General features: G+C 43.4%; 1 protein-coding gene across 4 annotated transcripts; it reads left to right on the forward strand.

Annotated features, from left to right (window-relative positions):
• The first annotated feature begins 1771 nt into the window (after window positions 1-1771).
• On the forward strand, window positions 1772-20234 carry LOC309362739 (uncharacterized protein). Of its 4 annotated transcripts, XM_081898467.1 has the most exons (10): window positions 1772-1822; window positions 3051-3161; window positions 4589-4651; window positions 5847-5915; window positions 7206-7331; window positions 7818-7922; window positions 9132-9257; window positions 10677-10828; window positions 12648-12757; window positions 19134-20234. In XM_081898467.1, exons 1-10 carry the CDS (start codon window positions 1789-1791, stop codon window positions 19261-19263), a joined length of 1026 nt encoding a protein of 341 aa, XP_081754593.1. In that variant the 5' UTR covers window positions 1772-1788; the 3' UTR covers window positions 19264-20234. The 4 variants fall into 4 exon arrangements, with proteins under 4 accessions (XP_081754593.1, XP_081754594.1, XP_081754596.1 ...); XM_081898468.1 differs by lacking the exon at window positions 5847-5915; XM_081898470.1 differs by lacking the exons at window positions 12648-12757; window positions 19134-20234 and adding an exon at window positions 12313-12431.
• The last annotated feature ends 754 nt before the right edge of the window (window positions 20235-20988 follow it).

Here is a 20988-nt window from a genome sequence, read left to right on the forward strand (position 1 = left end):
TATTTGTCCCAAAAGACTGTGTTCTTGGGAAGATACAGTGAGCTGTTAGTTTCTGTTTCTCACTGAGCAGCTGCTTGCAGTCACAGGACTGTTTACATTCCAGAGAGTCCAGATACTGTTGGATTCTCACTGGAAAGGGAGACGGGATGTGACGTTACTGGTTTCCTGTTTCCTTTGTTCTTTTGTTTTCTTTCTTCACTTGCTCTCTGCTTCTCATAGAGAGAACATGTATATTTCTTTGCTCTCTGCATAGCTTAGGAATAAAGCACAGCAATGCAGCCCATACCTGCTTCATCCTTCCGTTGTGGACTTTGTTGTTTTAATGCTCTGCTGGGCTCAAAGGAAGATGAGCCATATCACCTCAGACGACCGGAGCTGAAATTTCAATATGAGCCAGGGCAGTCATCCTCTTATATACCGGCTGGGATTGACAAGGCATCTGACCCTCACCTGAATCTCATAACTCTCCTGGCAGGTGATTTGGTATGCAGCCACAGTGTGAAAATAAAGGATGAGATTGCCCACCAGATACCAGGCACTCTACTATTCAAATTAGGCTCCAGTGTTTTTGTTACAATCCCCTTTTCAATTAAGTAATCAATTTTAATCTAGAATTTAAATTCTCAAAACTTTCTTACTTGTTAATTAGAGCAAGTAAACTATTGTTTTCATTACAAACAGTATTTCTACCTGCAACACACTTGAGCAAACCTGCTCCTCTTCCTTTCACAGATATTTTGTTGCCATTTGCAACTGTAGCTGCCTCTGATTAGTTATCATTTAACTCTTGGGGGAAATAATTAGCATCACACATGCATGGAAGTTGCCGAATCAATTAACCAACTAGAAGGATTACTGTTAATAGTAGCAGTTTTCCTATAACTTGATATTGCTAGATAGTTTTGATGAACTGCAAAAGCATTTTTAGTTTGCTTTCTCTTGCCACCCTGGAACTTTTCTTTATTAGTGCCACTTTGTTTTGTACAATTCCTTGGAAATGAAGGAAAACAACTTTTCTGCTTGTATATGTTGATAATATAATTTTGGTTACTGAAAACAAACAAGATTCTACAAAAACAAATTGGCGCAGGCCTGGCCAGGACATAGGCGTCCTGACTGTGACAAAGGTGACCTGTGTGCTTGCTTGCTTGGGACTTCACTCGTTTTCCATTTTTGGGCTAACAAAACACAGGCCCTGGCAGTGGCATTCATAAATATCCTTTTTTGACATCTGGGAATTTCCATCTGAATTATCCCCAACAAAAAGGACTCTGGTTGGTTTTGGGTTTTTTTGAAAAGTGCTTTTAAACATTTTTTTCAGTTCATTATAAATTTATTTCCCAATACTCTTTCACCCTTTTACAGGTCCACTACACATGAAAAAACCACACCCGCGACCTCATTGCAGCTCCAGCACTTATCTGATTCAGTCTTATACATCTTAGCAAGCCTACTCGGAGCAGACTCTCATAGCCCAAACTCCTAGCCTTACAAAATTGAATATGGGAAGTGGGATTAAATCTTGAGTCAGTCACATGTGCATTGAAACACCAACAGTTCCTCGGTATAAAAGACATCTGATGAAGCGTCTCTAGTACATGGAAGGCCATGCCACAACAAATCTATTACTCTTTTAAGGTGCCACAGAAATCTTTTTTCCTTCCATGTGTTTGCTGTAATTAAGACTACAGCGGCTGTCCCAGGGGAACTGGTATATAAGGTATTGACAAAGATTCCTGCGCAGCTGAGGAGATGGAAGCATCATCTTCAAGGCAAGAGGAATTGTCAATGGAGGAGCAGAACTATTTCCCTGGGAAGAGAGGTATGACAGATAAGCTGGGTGTGGAAGAAATGTTAAGGAGGTTGGCACTAAAATAATTAATTATGAAATAAAAAATAATTGTTAAAATAATTAATTTAATTAATCAGTCAGTCATATAAAGGAGTGACTCACACTGATGTCATAGAGAAGGAAAAACATACACTGGTAACATTTTCCTGAGGGAAAAGCTAGATGTGCATTTAAATACATAACAGGCAGCCATACATCTGGCTTTTCCTTAACTAATTACAGGGATAGAGCAGCCCAATTCTCACTGTGAAGACACCATGTGGGAACCTTTCAGAATGGAGATTCCACCACCCACATCCCAGTCAGCCAGCTAACAGTGTTAGGAGGGGAAATCCCCACTGATGTCAATGGAGATCTTTCTCCTAGGGGTTCTAGCTCCACCAGGGAGAGCAGGGAATGATCTCCATTCTGCTCTCACTGGGGAAGTGAAGAGATTTGCCTGCTATGTATTTAGTTTTGCCCTCATTCACTCTGCATTTGGCTTTGGTGGCATAACAAAAGCAGCTTGGCCTGGGATACCAGTCCAGATCCACTAGTCAAGGACTCTATTTGGCCCTCAAGCAACAAATTGCAATTTTGCTTCAAAGCTCAGAGTCCCTTCAGTGTTACTCTTGTCAGAATTTGGACATATCTCTTATTGCAGCTTGCCAGATACCTTTTGGGCATCCACATAATTTTACATTTGATTCCTTTTCTCATTCTTCAAATGTAACATTTTCCATTCAGGATAGGGGTGAGGGTGATTCTTACGGATTTGAGATTTATGTTTTGGATTGTCACATCCTCCAGTTTTTGACAACAGTGTGCTAACTTTAAGGGGAGGAAGGAGACTCTCTTCTTTTTTGGACAACTGTGGGTTTAGTTACATCATATAAATAACTTTGACTACTAGGGGTATGCAGTTATATGACCTCTATAGCAGTCAGTCAAAGTTAACTTTGGTTCCTCTGCCTAAAGCAAGCATTTTCAACCGAGTAAGGTTCCCTTACTAGGGCATCCACACTGCACTGACCTCTCTGCCACCTTGTCCCCACCTTCCTGGTAAACTGCAGTGATGACATTGCCAACTTTGAAAGATGCTGATGTCTATTAAGCTACAATCCAAAACTGTCCTTTCTGCCTGCCCGCCTGCCTGCTTCCCTCAGCTTCCACTTCTTTTCCATTGCTGATTCTTATTTGTTTCCCTTATCTTTCACAGGTTTCCACAGCCCCCAGTTCATCCGAAGGAATCCTGTTATCATCTGCTGTGCCATATTGGGCATTGGCCTTGTGTGTTGCATAGCCCTTCTCACTCAGAGCCTCAGAAATGGTAAGTCTTTCCGAAAGAAGAAATGCCATTCCTGTGAGAGGACACTAGCCTCCTGCTACCTTGTTTTTCTAATAGAAGAAGTGTTGATGTTTTAACGATGCTGAATGTGAAGGTGGATTTTGATGATGGGATATGTCACCTTAAAGACAAACACATTTATTATTGCATAGGTTTTATGGACTCCTGTCCCCTTCACCAGATGCGAGGTGCCACGCAAATCTTTTTGCTGTTGTTGTAATTGTGGCTTTTGCTGCGCAATGATTCATTCTGGAAATGAATCGTGATTGTGACTATGGATCTATAGCGTGGAAGCGATTTCCATAGAATTAATCCATAGAATTAATCCAGAGTAAAATGTGTGATTGTGTCTCCCTTTCCCTTAACACTACTTTCATAGAGATGAACCCATGAGGTCAGCTGCACATCACTGCTGTTTATCAAGCGGGAGAGGGGTGATGTGCAGAGAGCGCACTGTGGTGCAGTGCAGTGGTGGAATGCCACCATGTGCTCAGCTTCCCACACTTCACCCCCATGCCTTCTCTCTCTCTTTCCAGTAAGCAGCAGAGATACATGGTGTTTTGATGAAACTGGGACAGCAACTCAGCTCAGCCCAAGCTGTCCTGCCAGCCACTACTGCCTGATGTCATTGTAATATCAGGTGACTGACAGGTGGGTGGGTGAGATAATGATCTGGCCCACTGGCCAGAGGCAATTCCCCATGCCTGTTCTAATGAGAGGGTATGATTTTATCAGGGATCTCTAATCACATCGCTTTGAATGTTGTTGTAATATATCACCTTGTTTTCATCTGCTCTGTGCTCTTTGCTAGTTCTGCTAGTGCTGCTTGCTTGGGAAATGCTGGACACTTAAGACCTTTTGTTTCTGTGCCACATGCTTATACTTCCAGTCCTTTCAAGTCAGATTTGCGCTTAATTTTCGTGAGTTTTGGAGCTGGTTGAACAGAACACAAGCCTAAAGGCGTTCTCTTCATATAGCTCCCTGTTTTGGTATTTTGCAGGCTCCTTTTCTAGAGGCATCTCTACAATGTATTCTATTTTCATAATAAAGTTATTGCCCACAAATCCCCTTTCCCTCCCAAACCAACTTTAAAGATGCCTAGCACAAAAGCCCCTTGACCTATTTGTCTGAACTTTGGCTGGTTTCTTACTTAGGGGTACATCTCTTTTCCCCCACACAAAAGCACTGAAGCAGACCAGAACCAGATTTGTAGTCAGTGCCCATACCTACTGTGTAATTAAAGTAGTATAACAAAACAACATATCTTTGTTGCCCTGGAAGAAATGTTTTGAACACCATGGAGATTATTACATGATTACTTTATAGCTGAATTTGAGTTCCTTACAGAATGTGTGTGTGCTCACAGGCCAAAATATGTGACCAAACTGAAAAATTATTCTTGTGTTTAGACTCAGCTATGTTCGAAGATAACAGCAGGAGGAACACTCAATGGTCACAGATGTTCTCTTTGAGTAAGTTCTTCTGCTATTATATCTTTTACACCCTAGTAAAGACAGAAATCCTTGGAATGAGTTCTAGTCCCCTTTTTTTAGAACTCGTGAGGTGGCTTGCATTGTTAGATTTTATGGTTGATAACACACATCTTGGTAATACTGAAAAATCAGAGGTGAGTATGACACTGCGGGGAATTTTGTGGGAGGCTTCAAATATATGGGTCTTTTATTTGCATATGACTGTTTTTACAAAGGCAGATTTCAGCTGCAGAATAGCACGATCATGCTGATTCAAACTAGATTGGGGAAGTTTATACCAAAATAATCAGATTAAAGAGGCTTTATTCTGAATCATAAAACAGAATTTCCTGTGCTATCACAAAAGGCTATGGACAAAGTGCACTGAATTTCTTCTGGACAAGTCTCATTAAAATAAATGTGGAATGTGCAACAGCACAACTACTGGTTTCATGTGGTGGCTAAGAGACTGAGCTACAAATCAGGAAGTCTCCAGTTTGAATGTTGCCTCTGTCATGAACTCACTAGGACTGCATACACACCATACATTTAAAACACACACACCCCACCAAATACACTTGGGAACTGTAATACCTCCCCTGAGTTTCAATTATTTGGGGGAAATAAGGTGCTTTCAATGTATGGTCCATATGCAGCCTAGGAGGCCTTAGGGAAGCCAGTCTCTCTCAGCCTCAGACTCCTTATCTGCAACATTGGGGATAATAATATTGACTCCCTGTTATGTACTAAGCTTGGATCCTAGAAGAATAGGCAAGTAGGATCCTAGAACGCAACAACTGATTGGCCTGCAGGAAAAGTCCAATCAGGCTCCAGGGGGGGAAGCAGAATCAGCCAATCAGATGGGACTCATTGTGTAAATAATGTTTATAAAAGCCTGAGGTTGGAGGTGGGGGAGGTAATTCAATCACTGTTTTACAAGCTGCAATAAAGAGTATGAAATCACTACAGGACTCTGAGTATATTTCACTCCCCTTGCAGGATTGTTACAAGGGATGACAACTAGATGCACTTGAAGTACTTTGAACAGACGCACATGTTATACATGTGTTAATTGTAACCAGTACTACTATACATCTGTGCTGCTCTCATTCTTTTCAATGGGGACGGACAGGAGAATTGGCCTGTGGAACGTGCCCTGTTTCATTCTAAATAAAACCTCGTTTGTTACCTGCAGTGTCAAAGGAAGTGTTTGGAATCAATACGAATATTATGTTGCTCCAAGAAGAGTCCAAGAAATCTGCAGGTAAGAGGCAGTCCAGTGCCTCCAGGGGTGTCTGGCTAAAAACAAACCAGGAGATATTCCAAAAAGAGATGCTGGGGTGATGGTGAGAACTTGGTGCCCTCAGAAGGACTATTGTTAACTGTAGTTGCAGTACTTGGAATAATCACACCCCTCTTTGTAAAAATGAGGAACAGCTGGTGGACCAGGATGCTTCAGGAATCATGCTGTTGGCCCAAGAAGACCTCAGCATGACTGTTGCCACTGCCCACCTGAACACTCAACATTCCAGTCTTATACATGTCTGTTCAGTTGTAGACCCTGTTGAATTCAGTGGGTATTATCCCCAAGTAAGCAAAATATAGGATTGTGAGCCTTAGTGCAGCCGCTTCCAAACCTCTAGCCCTGAGTTAATTGTGCTAAGAAGAATGATTTATTTACCTATTTCTCAAATTTGTTAGTTGCTTTATCTTGCACAAGGCAACCCAAAGAAACTTCCAACAACCAACCAACCAACCAACCAACCAACTAAACAAACAAACAAACAAACAAACAAACAAAGCAACTCCCCTCCCACATAGATACATTAAAACCAAGAGGAAAAAGAAATAAATCAAAAACATCCCAACTACTTCTAAAAGACCACAGATAGTTAAAGGCCGGGTTGTAGAGGAAGGTTTTTGCCTGGCACCTAAAGATATATAATGATGGTTTCAGGCAAGCCTCCCTGGGGAAAGCATTCCACAAATGGCAAGAATAACAAACTTGTTCAATGCATCATGGTATGAGATTGCATATATTGTCATTCCTGTCCTAGGATGAAGCTGGAGTATTTGACCTCGAAATGGCCTTGGGTAAACCAGTCATATGATAAAGCCTGTTGCCTTGCCCTTGTATCTGTATAAGTACGCACACAGAACAGAGGATCATTTGGAATGTAGAAGACTAATATGTAGTAATTGTATGAAGAAAGAGAATCTGTAGTAGTATAGGGCTCCACTTCATTTGCTTGAACTAACTAAAAAAAATTGAGGTTAGTGTAGGGTATGGGGTATCCAGTTCTATAAAACAGGGATAGCCCATGTGTTACCTTTGAGATGTTGTTGGACTACAGCTCCCATCACCCTGGCAAATGGCTGTTGGAGTTGGTAATCCAACATGGAGGGCACTATGTACAAGCCTTAAATATGAGCAAAGGTGTCAGCATGCATGAAGGAAAGAGGGCAATATGTCAGGCCAGCTGCTGGGAAGGATATCCTGAGGTGTCACTATGAAATTCACCTGCTAATTCTTTTAGCATTTTCTGTTCCTTAGTTGCTGTATTGGAAAGCAGGAATTCAGTGCCCTCTGTGCTAGAGGAACTGGCTGAGCTGAAAAATAAGTCTGGACGAATTGCCCAAGACATAGCACAAGTGATGGGAGAGTTATACAACATTACAGGTGAGGAGCATCATGCAATGATACTGTTAATGTACCTGTGCTATTGTTAGGCACTCCTACTTCCCCAAATAGTAAGAAGCCCCAGGGCAACTCTATCTCGGATTGTCTTGCTTTTTGAGGACAGATAATTTTAAACTTTTTGCCATTTTGGGGGTAGAATTATGGGTTTATTTACAAATATACAAGCAGAGCATAGGTGGAGACTAGGGTGGAATCTACACACATATGAAAAACGCTGTGAAGATGCTTAAAAAAATGTTTTGAAAAGAATATATTGAATTTGCCATAGCTCACCATCACCATCTAGTGTCACATTTGTATATTGCAATTTATATAACACTTAAAACGTTTTATTTGCAGCTGTATAGCTGAGTTCAAAGTCACATATGTAACACTCCTAAGCAGGGCAGGAGACCTGCTGTCTCCACATCAAATCCTCAGAGAAGGAAACTGACACTAATTTGTTCAGCATTTTCTGTTCCTTAGTTGCTGTAATGGGAAACCAGAATTCCGTGCCCTCTGTGCTAGAAGAGCTGGTTGAGTTGGAAAGGGAAAATGGCAGAATTGCCAAAGATGTAGCACAAGGAATAGGTAAGTTGCACACTTGCACATGTGAGAGGCATCATACACTGATATTGTTCAAGTGCATATGATATGATCAGAAGATACATAGCCAGCAAATGTTGTAGGAGACTATAGGTATAGGGTGCTTAGATGAAAATGGGGAAAGAGCTCCTACACATTTAATAGTAGTGTAGTAGGTCCAAGGGTGGCAACACGAGAACGGGCCTTTTTTTCAGTGGGTCCCCGCTTGTGGTATGCTCTCCCCAGAAAGGTTCGCCTGGTGCCTTCATTGTATACCTTTAGGTGCCAGGCAAAATGAGACCTGTCCTCTTTCTCTCCTGGCCATCTTATATGGGCATTATGTGATCTTGTAGACCTCATCATCTTGCTCCTCCCCAGGAGGAGGAAGGAATATAATGTAAGTCCTAATAATAGTATTTATGGTTTTCTGTAAGCTCCTTAGAACACTGAGTGATGGAAAGCTGGGATAAAAATGCCCACAATACTTGGAAATAAGCTGCCTTTAGCACAGTGAGACTAACACCTGAGTAAACATGTACCAGATAGCCATTCTATACCCACTTCTCTTGGCTGAGTCTTGCTGAACTCAGTAGACTTCCTTCTTATAAGACATTGGATTTCACCATAAAGTACTCTGTAGAAGTCATCAAATGCTAACACACCATTATCTGTTTTTTATTTCTTTATTTATCTGTGGTTGGGCTGTTCTTCAACGGTTCCTTTAGTATTTTTCCTTTGTGTTTTATTCCTTTATTGTTGTTTTCGTTGCACTATAAGTCATTATTGGGAGAATCGTGGAAGGATGAGATATAAATTCCAAAAACGATCAGGTAAAAGATTTATGAGGTAAAAACATCAGCTTGTGACTGTTGTGGAGTGTGTACGAATTTGTTAATGGTGTATGTTTCTTATGCCTATGTTTCTAAATGTGTTGGAAGTCACTTGAAGACTAACAAGTTCAATTATAACAATAATTGCAGGATTGCGAGACTCGTGTTGACGTGGCTGAACAAATGGAAAAAAATATAGTGCATATAGTGTAAATATAGGCATAGGGGTAACCAGTATTGAATTATAATGTATATACATGCCCTAAATATGAAAAATATCAATGAAGGAAGGGAGGCACCTGTCTGTTAGCTTCTTGGAAGGATATCCTGAGAGACCCCAGTGAAATGCAGCTGCTGATTCTGTTATCTTTTTTTTGTTCCTTAGCTGAGTTGAAAGCAGAAGGAAAATTGTCTGCCTCTGTGCTGGACGAAGTGACTGAGTTGAAAAGGCTGACTGGCAGAATGGCCAAAGATGTGATACAGTTGCTGGAAGAGTATCGTAGCTTCACAGGTGAGACCATTCAAATACCTATGATAGGATCAGAAAATCTAGTAGCTTCTCGGTGGAACAGCACAGGAAGGAGACAGCAGTGGCCAGCTAGCCAGATAATCTGCTGCCACTGCTGCCACCATTTGTGGTTGAAGAGCAGACCCAGGTAAGGTGGTGGAGGCCACAGATTCCTTGACTGCCATTTCTCGCATCCTTGCCATGGTGTTCCCCCACTGGGCTGTTTATTGTTTATTTTAATAGCATGTTGCGACACACTGTTTGGAAAGCTCTGGTCTAAGGCAATAGTTGGAAGGAATTTTTTTGGGTGACATCTAGGGCCTGAGGTGAGTTGGTAAGGAGGCGTGGGGTGTTGGTGAGGGGATAGACACAGTCGGTGAGCAAAGAGGTTAGTGTGGGGAGGTGGGTTTGGTGAGGGCTTTTCATGTGCAAAGTCTAGGCGTGGGGAGTTTGGGAGAGGGTAGGTGGGGCTGGTGAGTGAAGCAAGTGAGGGGCACAGACTCTACTACTATAAAAAGTCTCAAAATGCTGCAGAAAAGATGATATTCTTGGTGATTTGATCGGATTATGTTTCTCCTCTCTCGCAGTCACTTCACTGGCTGTCTGTTAACTCTAGAATACTTGATAAGCTTATTGTTTTTACTTTTAAAGCTCTTTGTGGTCAACCTCCTTCCTATCTCTTGGCCTCGGTGCTCCTCTATGGATCTAGTTGCACTGGCGGAGGAAGGGGATGCGGTGGGTGCAGTCCGCCCTGGGTGTCATCCCGGGGGGGTGTGACATCGCTAGCCCCGCCCCTGGGTGCACAGCACGTGCGCCATAGCTGTCAACGTTTCCCTTTTTTTAACGGGAAATTCAGAATAGGATTTCCCTTTAAAAAAGGAAAAAGTTGACAGCTATGATGGGCACCACTCCAGGTGCTGGAGCAGCTAGCTCCGCCTTTGCCTAGTTGCTCACTTCGTTCTTCTGATTCCATGCTTCTTACTCATCCAAGGATTCCTTGCTCTTTGTTGAGTCTTTGTCCTTTTTCTCTTGCTGCTTGGAATAATCTTTTGGAACATTTGTGGGCTGCCCTCTCAGTTTGTATGTTTAAATCTCTTTTAAAATCTTTTTTTTCCTGAGGCCTTTGGGTTTGGCTAGTTAGTTTTATTTTACCCAATGTGATGGCTTGTGAATTATGCATTTTAATCCATTGATTTTTTTTATTGTACTGTATTGTTTATTTGTTGTTTTGGATTGTGCACCCTTTGGGGTAGAATTTTTTATTTTAAATCTGTACAGAGCCATGTACGTTGATGGCACTATATGAATCAATAACAACAGCAAGATGAAGGTGAAGAAAGGAAAATCAACTCACTTCCAAAGATTCTCTACCGTGTGAGCGATCCAGCACTGTTTCTTACTTGAATACTTTTACTCTTCCAGAGGAGTTGTGCACTGGCTGCCCAGAGAACTGGGTGCTATTTGAAAAACACTGCTACTTCTTTTCAACATCAAAAAGACCGTGGTTGGCTGCCAAGCAATCTTGTGAGAAAGAAGGAGCTCACTTGGTGGTTATTAACATCCAGGCGGAACAGGTAAGTGTTCTGCTTTCCTTGTCTTTTACTGGGACAAGTGGGAACCATGGTTCATGTATTTGCTAGCTCAGTCAGGGGCAGCCTGAGACATTTTGCCGCTGTAGGCAAAATGCCTCCCTCACCCTCTTGCAGATCCAGGCCTCCTCCCTGCTCACACTTCCATGCTGGTTCTGCTGCTAGCCTTGCCAATGCTATTGCACCCTTGCCTGCAGCTCCCCCTGCGCTGCCGTCACGATGTAGCAGTGAGGGTGAGGGCACTGTGGTGGCAGTGGTGATGGTGTGGGCCAGGCTTCCTCAACCTCGGCCCTCCAGATGTTTTTGGCCTACAACTCCTATGATCCCTAGCTAGCAGGACCAGTGGTCAGGGATTATGGGAATTGTAGTCTCAAAACATCTGGAGGGCCAAGTTTGAGGAAGCCTGGTGTGGGCAAAGCTGTGCCAGTGCTACCAGTAGCAGAAGAAGAGTTTGGATTTGATATCCCGCTTTATCACTACCTGAAGGAGTCTCAAAGCAGCTAACATTCTCCTTTCCCTTCCTCCCCCACAACAAATACTCTGTGAGGTGAGTGGGGCTGAGAGACTTCAAAGAAGTGTGACCAGTCCAAGATCACCCAGCAGCTGCATGTGGAGGAGCGGGGACGCGAACCCGGTTCCCCAGATTACGAGTCCACCGCCCTTAACCACTACACTCACACTCCCTCACACTAGCAGCGATGCAGTGGGGCTGGCAGTGGCGCACTAGTGGAGGCAGGGCCGGGTTGGAGGTCAGATCAGCCACCTGAGGCAAATTGCTTTACTCTGCTTCATGCAAGCGCCGGCCTTGAGCCCAGTCATTCTACATGGACCTGCAGTTTACCATAAGTGCTTTGGTCTTTGTACTGCAAATTGTCTCTTCCATCTCATAGATTTGATTTTGTTCAGCTGTGGCCTTCCATAATTTGTTAGGACTCCAGCTCCCATCATCCACTGAGCTAGCGGGAGTTGGAGTTCAACCACATCTGAAGGACTGCAGGTTCCCCACTTGTGCTCTAATATGTCACTGTGCTGCATGATGGGAATTACTATTCCAGCCTTATTCTCTGCAAGCTTTTCCCCTTGGTTCTTTATGTAAAAGGTAAAGGTACCCCTGCCCGTACGGGCCAGTCTTGCCAGACTCTGGGGTTTGTGCGCCCATCTCACTCAAGAGGCCAGGGGCCAGCGCTGTCCGGAGACACTTCCGGGTCACGTGGCCAGCGTGACATCGCTGCTCTGGCGAGCCAGAGCTGCACACGGAAACACCGTTTACCTTCCCGCTGGTAAGCGGTCCCTATTTATCTACTTGCACCCGGAGGTGCTTTCAAACTGCTAGGTTGGCAGGCGCTGGGACCGAGCAGCGGGAGCGCACCCCGCCGCAGGGATTCGAACCGCCGACCTTTCGATCGGCAAGTTCTAGGCGCTGAGGCTTTAACCCACAGCGCCACCTGCATCCCTGGTTCCTTATGTAGCCCACCCATAAATCAAAGTAGCACATGCCTGAAGACAAGGAAAACAGCATGAGCAGGATTCAGCTAATGCATTCTGCCAGTGAGAGCGTTGTGCAAGGACTTCCACATGCTCAACAGGACTGTCCCCCCTCTCCTCCCCTTGTGCCTCCCAAAATTGGCTCAGGAGGGTCAGGGGAACCCTTGGAACAGCATGCAGTGGCAGAGATCATTCCATCGGGCAAGTCAAAATGCTTACCCTAAATAAAGAACTACTTTGAATTCCTCTTCATATGTTTTTCATATTTGTGACTGAGACATAAACAACTGGGCATAATCTTCTCTATTTCCCCACATAGAGTTTTCTGGTAAAACAACTTGCTGGTCAGCAAGTGTTCTGGATTGGCCTGAGTGATACCGTCAAGGAAGGGGAGTGGCGCTGGGTGGATGGCACTCCCTTGTCTATCTCGTAAGTAATTCCCCATTAAGTTCTTTTTAACAGAAATGGCAGTCAGGGCCCATTTATATTGGGAGAGTTTGCACTGAAGAACTGCAGAGATTTTCAGAATATCTTTGGAGAATGAAGGTTCCTTGATCTCGGAGCTGAAGCAATTTCCTCATGCATCTAGTAAGGTGTCACAGTTACAAAAGTCCATGTCATAACAAAGCCATCATGGCTTCTCAAGATAATGTGGGCTGGAGGGGCCAAATCAAATGAACGAGAAGACCAAGTTTACCATCTCTCTGTTGCCCATGGCTGCTCACTGAGAGTGATGATTTCCATCTGAATTCAGTGCCGACCCATCAATACTATCTCAGTTACATATTTAAAAACAGAAATAAGTTAGAACGTGTCATAACAGATCTGTCAAATTACCACTTCAAAATATTTATTGAATTAAAACTAAAAGGCATAGCATATATAATTTATTATATTTATTAAATGTATACCCTGCCTTTCCTCCCAGAGGAGCCCAGGGCAGCAAACAACAAGTGTCACAGCAGCTTAAAAACGTATGTAAAAAAAACCCTGCAGATGCAGACTGGGAAAGATCTGAAAGGATTGCTGAAAAAAGGAGGTTTCAGTAGGTCCCAGAAAGACAATAGAAATGGCACCTGTCTAATATTTAAGGGGAGGGAATTTGCTTTGCATTGACCTACAGAATCAGGTACTCTCTACTTCCTCTTAAGTAGGGTTCAGCATTCACCCACAGATGCTACTTCAGCATATAGCAGGACGTAATTCTTAGTAGCTGCAGATAGTCATTAGCCCTTTTGCCCCACAAAACATATCAACCTCCCAGCCCCAAGGCTGATCCAGCAATTTGTGTGGAATGTGGTAAGGGATGCTGTGGGTGAAGTTGGGAGCCCATAAAATTGGGAACCCTATATAGCTTCTAAAGGACGCGGGTGGTGCTGTGGTCTGAAACAGTGGCTCGAATCCCCACGATGGGGTGAGCTCCCGTTGCTCAGTCCCAGCTCCTGCCAACCTAGCAGTTCGAAAGCACGTCAAAGTGCAAGTAGATAAATAGGTACCACTCTGGCAGGAAGGTAAATGGCGTTTCCATGTGCTGCTTTGGTTTCACCAGAAGCGGCTTAGTCATGCTTGCCACGTGACCCGGAAAAACTGCGGACAAACGTCCGCTCCCTTGGCCAGTAAAGCGTGATGAGCGCTGCAACCCCAGAGTCGTTCGCGACTGGACTTAACTGTCAGGGGTCCTTTACCTTTACCTTTAAGTAGCTTCTAAGCCTTTTGTGCAACATTCCTGATCTAGACTGAAGTTACAAAAGGCAAAAATTGGGATGTAGGTCGTACTACAGTGTTATATTTTTGATTAGGGCTCAGCAGATCTGAGAATGGGTGCACCACAAAAAAAGATTCAGTCTTTGTCAGCTCTTCCATCTCTTTAAACTACTTCTGAGGAAGAATGATAGCTCAAAATCTGTGAGGCATTACCCTTTTCTACTTTATGCCAGGGAAGTGCAGCCATTCAGCTTCTCCCCAGAGCGCTTGGGACTCTCTCCAAGCCACACTCTGCTCCTTGGCCACACACCCTCTCCCCAGGCCAAATCCCTCAACAGTCCTTTTTGTACACAAACACCCCACTTGAGTTTTTTTGTTTGGCTGGAACGTGTCCTTGGACTTCGATCGTGCTTTCTTCTTGCCTTCATGGGGTATAGAGAATGGGGTGTGTGAGAGGTGTAAAACTAGCTTATACAGTGGTACCTCTGGTTAAGAACTTAATTCGTTCCGGAGGTCCGTTCTTAACCTGAAACTGTTCTTAATCTGAGGTACCACTTTAGCTAATGGGGCCTCCAGCTGCCGCCACGCCGCCGGAGCACAATTTCTGTTCTCATCCTGAAGCAAAGTTCTTAACCTGAGGTACTATTTCTGGGTTAGCGGAGTCTGTAACCTGAAGCGTCTTTAAACTGAGGTACCACTGTATACAAAGATAAAATTTACATTTGTTGCTCTGCCCACTTTTTTTATTTCTTGCATTTACTGTATATCCCACCTCTTTCTCCAATGAGCTCAAGGTGATCTACATGGTTCCTCCCCCCCTCCTCATGTAATCCCCACAACAATCCTTTGAGGTAGGTTAGGTTGAGAGGCAGTGGCTGGCCCAAGGTCACTTAGTGAGCTTCATGGGTGAGTGGGGATTTGAACTTGGGTCTCCTGGGTCCAGCACTCTAACCGCTAGCTCTCACTTTTGCTTCTGCGCGCCTCCCTGGCAAATGGCCCTTGGAAGGGAAGGTGGCCTAGAAGGGAATATGGCCCTCAGCCTGAAAGAAGTTCGCCACCCCTTCCATATTTTGTTTATTGAATTTATATCCTGCCTTTCCACTCCAAGGAGCCCAGAGCAGCAAACAGGTATATACTGTATTTTTCGCTCTATAAGATGCACCAGACCATAAGACGCACCTAGTTTTTGGAGGAGGAAAACAAGAAAAAAAATATTCTGAATCCCAGAAGCCAGAACAGCAAGAGGGATCACTGCGCAGCGAAAGCAGCGATCCCTCTTGCTGTTCTGGCTTCTGGGATAGCTGCGCAGCCTGCTTTCGCTCCATAAGACGCACACACATTTCCCCTTACTTTTTAGGAGGGAAAAAGTGAGTCTTATAGAGCAAAAAATACGGTAATTTAAGAACAAAATGAAGAAGCAAAAACACTTAAAATTTTCTTTTGAAAATGTATGCAAAAAGGCAATTGCTGCATTGGCTGGAAGTGTACTACTAAGCAGAGACTAAAGGTAATTTATGATAGGGAAGTGAGCTGTTGCCTAGGGATTTCTGAAGCCTACCACTAGGGCAACAGGAGCTCAAACAGAACAAGCAACAGACCTTCATGATAGTAAATTATGTTGTTGATTATGTATGTAAGCTTGAATGCTTTTTAATAGCACATAAAGAGCACATTCAATAAAAGAGAAATTGGGAAGCATTAAAAAGCGTCTAAACTCAGCTGCCATATAGCGCTTTTTAGAAGAAGGCGATATCTATATTTAAGGGCTTCATTAAGTGAGAGGTTCTCACCCACAGCATGTAAAAGTTCATCCCTCCCCCTAGAGTACAACAAGTTATGAAAGGCCTCCCTTTTACTGCACTGCTAAGAGCTTTCCCCACTGAGTAGGTAATAAAAGCTACTGGTCCCAACCCACTAGTTGAAAACCAGTGATTTAGAAGACAAGTGTTTGCCATTACCTGGCTGACAGAAAGACCTGCACCAGATAATATACTGAAGGCAGTGCATTGTAGGGATGGGGATGAAATTCGATTCAGGTCTCATCTGAAGCCAAATCTATTAAATCTGCACTTTCTGAAACAGTAAGTGAGCCAGAACACATCTATCCTTCAAAATTCACACTTAGCCAGATTTTAATATGCAGTTTGCCAACCAATCTTTCCCCAAAGGTATATATTAGGGGACTGTGTGCATAAAAATGAATATTGTGGTGAGAATAACACACAACAGCGCAGTATATTAGAGGAAGCTGCTTGCAAAAATATGTATAAAACTGGATATAAAATATGTTCATTAGGAGAAATATGCACTAATATGTTGATGAATTTTCATGAGGATTTCAAATTCCTGCAAAATGTGGAGAGCTGAATTTAAGGTCAGAAAAAACATGAGAAACTGATAAAACAGGGATACCTCAGTAAGAGCATGAGATTTCCATAGCCCTCCAACAAATTATTTCAAAACTCTGTGAATCTCTTCCAGTCTTTCTGAACCCTCTGGAGTACAAATTGGACAAAAAGTATAAAATATAATGTTTCCTTACCCCAAACCCGAAAAAAGACCTGCAGGGAATTTTGCAAAGAATTTGGTTGGGGATTATTGTCTACAAAAATGCAGAGATAACATATTTCCTGGGGTGTTATCACAAAATTTTCTAAGTACTTCCCTCTTGCCTCCCATTCACTTTGCTTGGGAAATAACCAATCTTTTATTAAGAAAGAACTGTCTTTTGTTTAACTTCCCTTCTGTGTTGTCTTTTACATTTCCTTCCCTGGGTTCTCGGAGTCTAAATTAAATAAACATGTCAATATAGCTGAATCAGACCCATGGGATACGTCCCATGACTGCCCTGACTTTTTGAGAACTTTGGGCTCAGGAGCTGACATTTTGCAATTATCCTTTTGAAAGGGCATGGCATCTATACATGAAAACTGCAACTCGCGGAAAATCTATGGAGAGCCAGAACACTTTTTCTTCCCTTTCTGGTGCAATTAAAATGTTGGCCCCCTCCCCTTGTGACTTATAACGTGCCCTGCAGAATGACAATAGCAGATTACATTATCAGGAGCAACAGTTTTCTTGTTTTCCTTCTAAAAGCCTGAAATATCTTTACTTCCCTCCTTCCTTAGACAATGTCCTATGCCTCCAAATGCACAGACAAAGATGAGAAGCAAGGCTGGCAGGGCTGTGGAACCTGTGGCCCAGCAGATGTTGGACTACAACTCCCACTATCATTGACCATTAGCCATGCTGGCTGGGGCTGATGGGAGCTGGGGTCCAGCAATACATGGAGGGCCATAGGTAGGGTAGGTTCCTTTACAGAGGACAGTCCTCTTTTTGAATAGCTGTCTGGTCCGTGTTCAGTTCAAAGACTAAGAGACTTAAGAAGGGAGAGCAAAGGAGGGCCTTGAAGTGGCCCATCAACAGTTAGCTCCTGGACGACAAACTCAGCACACACACACACAGGTCACTTGCCTATAGCCTTTCCTGCTAAGGTGAACTTGACTATATAGGTAAAGGGACCCCTGACAGTTAGGTCCAGTCGTGGACGACTCGGGGGTTGCGGCGCTCATCTCACTTTACTGGCCGAGGGAGCCGGCGTACAGCTTCTGGGTCATGTGGCCAGCATGACTAAGCAGCTTCTGGCGAACTAGAGCAGCACACGGAAACACCATTTACCTTCCCAATTAGTGCTTTTGAACTGCTAGGTTGGCAGGAGTAGGCACCAAGCAATGGGAGCTCACCCCGTTGCAGGGATTCGAACCACCGACCTTCTGATCAGCAAGCCCTAGGCTCTGTGGTTTAACCCACAGCGCCACTCACATCCCTCAAACTTGATTGTACTTCTGCTTAAATTATAGCACTTTTCCTAAATTTGTATGTGTATGTATGAATTAGAAATTTTTATTTCGTCCTATTTTTTGGTAATGTATTTCCAATGTGGGGGACACATAGTGATGTGCAAGTGGTCATCCTATCCCCAAGGGTCTGCATTTCTGGACTAAACCCAGGGCTTTTTTTCAGCTGTAACTCTCTGGAACTCAGTTCCAGCACTTATCAGGTGGGTGCCATTGCTATTATATGTGAACACGGCAGGCATTCATTGTGAGTTCTGACACCTCTTTTTCCAGAAAAACAGCACTGAAATTATTTGAGGATTCGGAGAGTAGAAGAAAGAGAACTGTGGGCGGGGTCATGAATAAGTTTATATGATCATGAATGGTGTGGAGAAAATAGACAAGGGCATTCCCCCCCCTTTCTCAGAAGACTAGAAATCTGTGACACCTAATGACATTGATGGGCAGCAGACTCATGGCATACAAGAGAGAGCAATTCTTCCCACAATGCACAATTAACTTATGGGACTTGTTTTCACAGGTTTTCACATGTGTGCTGCTAGAATATATACATATGTGCAGACTGTGTGTGTTTTCTTAATGGTCTCAAGTATCAGGAAACATCTGTTTGGCACCAACTTTGAGGTTTCAGATTCCAAGTTTCATTTCACACAATCTAATGCTAAGGATCCAAATGTCCACCAAAACCAGCCTTTGGTCTCCAACAATGGCCCACCAGATGCTTCTCAAAGCTCACAAGCAGAGCATTCTGGTGATAGCCATTTAACCAGTTTGTTTCCAGCATCTGGAAGGCAGGGTTACATGGAGGTTTTATTCTTAGCAATTATGAGAGTCTGTCTCCTTTAAAAATATATATATTTTTAAAGCCACCTGAAAATTAGGTTCTTAATTTGCCACAGTGGGTGAAAAGGTGGTGACCAAACAACTCGAGAGGCTAATATCCATTTGGAAAGATCTACAATATTATGAATACATCGACAGTGAATGCATTTCCGTATATGAAAGTGATGAACATGATAATACCAACGAGACAATAAATACTGTGCATACAATAATCTTGGGGAAGAGGGAAATAAGGAAGATCCCTGTTGCTGGCTGTGATGCGACTTGATGACACACGGGATTGCATGGGGAAATATGGCTGCCCCTAGTGTTTATGGCATATAGGATATTTATTAATCTGTGGGGGTTTTTTAATCCCCTTTTCTTGCTCTTTAACTTCACCTTTTCACTGCCACCACCAGCTTCTGGGGGCCTGGAGAACCCAATAATGCGTTGCAGGGTGAGGACTGTGCTACCCTCCTTTTCAATGGGAAATGGAACGATGCTGCATGCCATGGAAATGAATACTGGATCTGTGAACAGAAATGCTAGTCAAGCTCCTCCTCTCTATACTGCACCGCTACTCAAGCCTGGGAAAACTTTCACCTTTAAAATATCCTGGGTCCCTTTGCAGTCATCTCATCGCAGGCATGCACACATCGCTTCCGAAAGAGGCTTATTTTAGCTGAGCCCCACTGAGCAGACCTCCTCATCTGTTTCCACCCTCTGATTTTAGGGACCCTCCTCTTGAATGCTTGACTGCAACTTTTGCTTCTTGCTCAGGGTTAACAAACACCCCGTTTCTCTTTGAATCATGTTGAACCAACCTTATGCAAATTGACCCATTGTGTCTTCTGAAGCGTGGAAGCCCCAAGGCTCCTGTTTCCACTTTGCTTTAGTTGCATCTGTTGCTAAAGTTGCTGCTGTGTGTTGACGGAATGGGTGTGTTGTGTACTTGCCCAGATCTGCATGCCTATTTGGGTGCAGGTGCTGCTTAATGTGAATCTTCCAGTGTATGTGGCGGAATGCATCCGAGTGAATCTGTGTCTGTGTGTGAGCATCGGCTCCTAATTCAATACTGTGCATAAGCACATGCGCTGATAAGGAAGGATTACCAGCTTAATAATGCATATATGTGAGACACATGGGGCCTCCTTTTCATCCTTTGCCACAAATATAAGGGAGAAAACAATACTTCCGGCTGCAAAACCACAGAAAGACCTTAATAGCAGCGGAAAGTGCTTCTGCAGCACAAGTCTGCACAGGGTATGTGGCAGTCAATACACTTTAGTAGCAACCTCATTCACCAAAGGACTATTATTGACCATTGCTTACCCACAACATTTGCAAATTAAATACTTTGGCCCTAGCACGGGCATGGCCTGCACCTGTTACCAACAGCCAAGCTCAAGAAGAGTAGTAAAAGTGTTTTTCTGTGCTGAATCATTGTTTGCTATGTTAGCAAAATAGGTGTGTGTGTGTGTTGGTGAAAAGCAACTAACGGAGAGTTAGGGAATCACTCCAAGAATTTGTGACTGTTTAGTTAACAGTACTGTTTAGTGGAAATTATGGTATTGGTGTATGAACCCATGGCTTCCCAAAAAATATTTTAAATTCCTAAGCCTAAGTGCTTTTCTGTTACAATTGCCTTGTGGTACTTTCTATTACTGGCTGCCAGCAATGATTCTAATAAAAAAATCTACCAATCCATATGAGCCTTATTCATGCAAGAAGGGTCTCAAGCCAATATCAGATTTTGTTCACCACTTAGAGATTTTAAAAAATATATTAAGCAGTATAGAAATTATGGTAAACAATCAATCACTTTGTAATCAATCAAATATAAGGTCTGTGAACCATTGAAATTTATCCAGGGTAGCATGGATCAGACCAATGCCTTGAAGCATCAAGTGCAAGGTGAAATCAAAAGCATCTGCAAGGCCATGGTTGTAACAAGGGAATTCAATGCAGCACTATGGCAATTGTTCCGCCAGTGTAAGCTTCTCAGCCTGCCAGATGGAACAGTCTCCTCTCTCCTCCCCTGTGGGCTGTTCTGAGTTTCCTGCTCCACAGCCTTTTTGGGGGGATGTAGAGCGAGGAGATATCCTTGCATAGGCTTCCACTAGCAGGACTAGGAAGTTGATCCCACCCAAGATACTGAGGCACAGGCATTTTTTTGAGCTCTCTGGTGACAAAGAAGAGCATGGATTGTGAAATGTACTTGGAGTCAAGTGTGGATTTCATGTTCTTTATTCAGCTCATAGTAGTGAGGAATGA

This window comes from Podarcis melisellensis, assembly GCF_964234715.1.
Source record: "Podarcis melisellensis genome assembly, chromosome: 2".
Lineage (NCBI taxonomy): Eukaryota > Metazoa > Chordata > Lepidosauria > Squamata > Lacertidae > Podarcis > Podarcis melisellensis.

Bases quoted from the DNA above. Each gene is read 5' to 3' on its own strand.
- LOC309362739 (XM_081898467.1), top strand. From the start codon at position 1,789: ATGGAGGAGCAGAACTATTTCCCTGGGAAGAGAG. The intron at 3,162-4,588 runs GTAAGTCTTTCC...TCTTGTGTTTAG, and splicing joins CACTCAGAGCCTCAGAAATG to ACTCAGCTATGTTCGAAGAT. The intron at 12,758-19,133 runs GTAAGTAATTCC...TGCCACCACCAG, and splicing joins GGCACTCCCTTGTCTATCTC to CTTCTGGGGGCCTGGAGAAC.